The 4,814-nt window shown below is 37.5% G+C and overlaps 1 protein-coding gene across 1 annotated transcript; it reads left to right on the top strand.

Moving 5' to 3' along the window:
* Positions 1-1,869: 1,869 nt before the first annotated feature.
* On the top strand, positions 1,870-2,841 carry NXPH2 (neurexophilin 2). Its single transcript, XM_048213899.2, has one exon. The coding sequence runs from the start codon at positions 1,870-1,872 to the stop codon at positions 2,725-2,727; it is 858 nt and encodes a 285-aa protein (XP_048069856.2). The 3' UTR covers positions 2,728-2,841.
* Positions 2,842-4,814: the final 1,973 nt, after the last annotated feature.

Here is a 4,814-nt window from a genome sequence, read left to right as displayed (position 1 = left end):
GCTGGTACCAAAGGATTTGAATGAGATTTGCACATCGTAATTAAGAGTTTTCAAAATCAGGGACACCTGGGTGGCTCAGTCAGTTAAGCATCTGCCTTCTGCTCAGGTCGTGATCCCAGGGTCCAGGGATCAAGTCCCATATGGGGCTCCCTGCTCAGCGAGGAGTCTGCTTCTCCTTCTCTTTCTGCCCTTTGCCCTCCCCCCTCCTCTTGTGCTCTGTCTCTTTCTCTCTCTCAAATAAATTAATAAAATCTTTTTTTTAAAAAAAGAGTATTAAAGCTAGTTACAGTGTCAGAAATACCCAGAATATTTTGAGCCAGAAATCCAGAGTAAGGATTCTTCTCTTCCTGGTGAATATACTCACCTTTCAACACCAGCAGAGGAAAGAAGTATCAACTCAGGGTACCTAAACCCCTAAGAAGGAGGTTCAGATTTACGTTCTCAAAATAGTAAAACTGTGCATCCTTTCAATTTGCCCTTCTGCCAAACCTTAGTAATTTAAGGGAAAAGAATTTTTTTAAATACTATACATGAAGAAGAAAAGCCTTCAGGAAATTAATCAGAAGCAAATACATATTATGTACCCCACCCAAAGTACACAAAAAGAAAAAACCCACACTTACACTGAAGTTCTTGGTTTCTGACTCTAATGTGATCTTGTGGACAAGGTATAAGGGAAAACACTTTTCACAAAGCTCTATTAGAACTTAAACTTCTAAACTTTCATGAATCTATGGAAGATAACCTCATGTTATTAAGCTCTACCATATGGTCGAGTGCAATATTTATAATCCAAGCTGTGTCTTCTTTTTTTTTTTCTCAAAAATTGGATTGAAAGCAATAATTTTTGTAATAATCTGACACTAGTTTTACCAGGTGCTTTGCCAAGTTTGAAAGGGCTGGGGAAACAGTTCATAAATACAGCTTCACTTCTCTCTCATCCTTTTCATCATGCTGACAGTTTTCTGGAGAATCTTTACCAGAGTGGTTTGTGCCATTAGAGATAAGAGGCTATCTGTGTTTCCACTAGAAACCTCTATTTTCCGGACTTTATAACTCATCCATAAATATTCACTCCAGGCAACAGTTTCATATATTATGATTCTTTTCCCTCAAAATCAATATTGGCTTAACTAAATGATTTTTAGAAATTATGGGGACTCTTACACTACAAAAAGAATGAAAAGAAAAATCATATGCAGATAAAGGACCATGTTTCAGTGGGTGTGATCTGAACCACATTCTGCGGAATCCATAAAACATTTGCATCCTTTCTTAGCAATTCTTTCAGGGTATATAATTCAGCTGTAATAAAATTTATTGGATAATCTATATTTTGTTATTAATTCAAAATAGACATTTCCAATTTGTTTCTTTTTCTGTAAGGACCACAAAATTTGAAATTGTTTTTTCAACTAAAACTTTTGTAGAACTTTCTATTACTATTCACACTCCTTTTTTGTTACAGAGTTTGAGATGAAATTATAGCAAAAGCTATGAAATTACTTGACATAAGCCTTGGAATGTAATAATATTCTTAATATTTCCAAGTGTACTTAAGAGACTTATCAATATTTTACATTCAGATGGTCTCTAGCTTCTTGGTAGAAACCTTCAGCCTTCTGGAGTTGTTTTCTACCTGAGAGAGAAGACCTCACAAACTGAAGGTTTTTGTCAAATGAGGTACCAAAATATGTTACTTCCTCCAATCTGGAAAGATAACATTGTAAAGATTAGGAAGCAGGACTAAAACCACATGAACCCTTTTAAATAAAATACTTTCTTCCTAATTTGAATTTACTCACGATTTTACATTGCTTGAATAGATGCTCATCTCTTTACACTGTTGAGCCCAGCTGTGTGTGTGAGATGCTGTGTATCAAGATTGGAAATATACCACAAGCACTTCGCCTGTGCTTTGGCTTTAGTATGTGTGCTCAAAGCCTAAACTCAAGTATATTTCTCTTTCTTCTCTTCAAACAGCTATTCTGTGACAGTAAGAAGGTGGTGCATGCCACAGAGGCGCTGGACTGGGAAGACAAAGATGCTCCCGGGACGTTGGTCGGAAACGTGGTGCACTCAAGGATCATCAATCCTCTGCGTCTGTTTGTCAAACAGTCTCCAGTCCCAAAGCCAGGACACTTGGCGTATGCGGACAGCATGGAAAACTTTTGGGATTGGCTGGCCAATGTCACGGAGTTTCAGGAGCCATTGGCAAGAACTAAACGGAGGCCAATAGTCAAGACGGGAAAATTTAAGAAGATGTTTGGGTGGGGTGACTTCCATTCCAACATCAAAACTGTTAAACTCAACCTCCTCATCACAGGGAAAATTGTTGACCATGGAAATGGAACCTTCAGTGTTTATTTCCGACATAATTCCACAGGCCTAGGCAATGTTTCAGTGAGTCTGGTACCCCCCTCCAAAGTGGTGGAATTTGAAGTTTCCCCGCAGTCTACCTTGGAGACCAAGGAATCCAAATCTTTCAATTGTCGCATTGAATATGAAAAAACAGATCGGGCGAAGAAGACTGCCCTGTGCAACTTTGACCCATCGAAGATCTGCTACCAGGAGCAGACTCAGAGCCATGTGTCTTGGTTGTGCTCCAAACCCTTCAAGGTCATTTGCATTTACATTGCCTTTTACAGTGTTGATTATAAACTTGTGCAAAAAGTCTGTCCTGACTACAATTACCATAGTGAGACTCCATACTTATCTTCTGGCTGAATCTTTCCACAGTGATATAAATGAGGGGTGAATATGTATTTAATTAGAATGACCAAGAACCAAGCCCAACTCTTCACGGTAAAGGATCCCTTTTGTTTCTGGCAGTGAGCCTTAGTTCCCTATTAGGTTTTCAAATTAAAAAAACGAAAAAAAAAAAAAAAAAGAAAAGAAGAAGAAAGAAGAAAGAAAGAAAGAGAAAAGGAAGAGAGAAAGAAAGAAACAAAAAGAAACATCTGTAAATGTGAAATGTGTTTGTTTCGGTCATACCTTAATCTAAAAAGTCAGACTGTGTATGAAGCCATCACTTTCATGTAGGATGGCTAAGTCCTAGAAATATTGTTGGTTCTCTAAAAGCAGCATCAATGATAGCAACATGTAACGAGAAAGAACCGATTTATGCATGTGATAAACATTGCTCTTGAAATGAGCCTGCCTTTGAAATATGTTTTGGAAGGTTACCTTAAAAATAGCAGATTCAGTAAAGTAACTGAAAAGATTGCATTTGATAGATGAATCACATTTCTGACATCAAATTCTTTTTTTTATCACTGTCTTTCCCCCCACATCTGTGCTGTTATTGATATGAGAGATGAAGGGGTAAAATTTGTTTCAAAACTCATGTGTGCAGTTACAGTGCCACAGTGGAACTAAACACATTATTATCTGAGCTAGGGTGGGATGTGACTTAAACACTTAGCCCTGTGTTGGTCACCATCTTTACGATTCTCTTCCAAGTAGTAATATTGGTGCATTGGGAGAGCGAATCTGAATATATTTTAAGTCAATCACAAACATGAAGATCGTGATGTTTTTAGATTCTTTTGCCAAATTCAATGCCATGAGATTGCCAAAAATACCGTAAAATCTGTATTCTACCCTACAACCTGTAACCTCATTCTATTCATTTGATAGTGTGAGTTTATATACACGCATAGAACAACTCTGAAATTGAAAGAAAGTGATTGTCCCCTAGGCAAGAACAGGGAAAATAATTGGAAGTGAACTGACAAAATTCCAGGATTATGGATTCATTATTTCTAGCCTCCCAGATGAAGTCCTCTTTGCATTTAGTTAATTATTTGAGTGAGGGATCAAATTCTATGTGGAAATAAAGAGTATATTTAACCATGATTGATTATTATTAAGTGCTAACAACCAAGATACCTGACTCACCAGGCTTTTGAAATCACTTCCAAATTAATGTGGCTTCACAGTCGGAGTCTTTGCCATCTTCTCGGGCCAGGGGGGGAGACGGGCATCCTGCAACGTAGAACTGGATGATCTTTGCATCAGCACAGAAGGAGGGTCTGGCTGGCCAGGAATAAGGTTTCCAGAACTCGTAAGACTCATGGAATAGTTACTGTTTCTACAGTATGTGTTCACTCTTGCCCCCTTATCTGTAAAATATCAGTTGAAGTAAAACATTAAACTGAAAGAAGACCAGTGTAACCAACAAACATGCTCTTACTACATTGTTTGAAGAGCCAACAGCTCTGCTCTCTATTTCGCATCTCCATTCCTTTCTGTTTACTGGTGATCTCTGTACAGTGTTTGAGTTAGTCTTTTGTAAAAAGTGTACTAGGCTTAGTGTGTGGTAGTACAGGCTTGAAACTTTTGCTCTGAGTTCTTCAGGTGCTTTTGTAATTTTGTGGTTGGTGTGAAATATTTTGAAGCATCTTTTTATTTTCCTCTAGGAACAAGATTAAAATACTATTTATTGTAAAATATGTGGGAACCATATATGTATATACACTTAGAATTTTCTGTGTACAGAGAAAGTATGTGTACACATTTCTATGTAAATAAAAAGAATTTGCTAAATCTGTCACATGACTTCAGGGTGTTTTTTTTTTTTAAAGACTCTTCTTGGTTTTGTTCTCACAAGGGTTTTGTGCGTGTGTGTGTAACACCAAGGGAGCATTAAGATTTTCCTTATGTATGTATTAAACAAAGCACCTTGGCTATGGAGATGTGAATGTAGAGTGAAAGGATAATTCATATGAAGTACTTGGCCCGTGGCCTGGCACCTGGTGAGAACTCTATGAGTGGGAACTTCTATTGTAATCGATACTAATTATTATTATTAT

The sequence above is a fragment of the Ursus arctos genome, unplaced genomic scaffold (assembly GCF_023065955.2).
Source record: "Ursus arctos isolate Adak ecotype North America unplaced genomic scaffold, UrsArc2.0 scaffold_1, whole genome shotgun sequence".
Lineage (NCBI taxonomy): Eukaryota > Metazoa > Chordata > Mammalia > Carnivora > Ursidae > Ursus > Ursus arctos.
The sequence above is the reverse complement of the archived record's forward strand: the minus strand, read 5'-3'. Positions and strand labels throughout refer to the sequence as shown.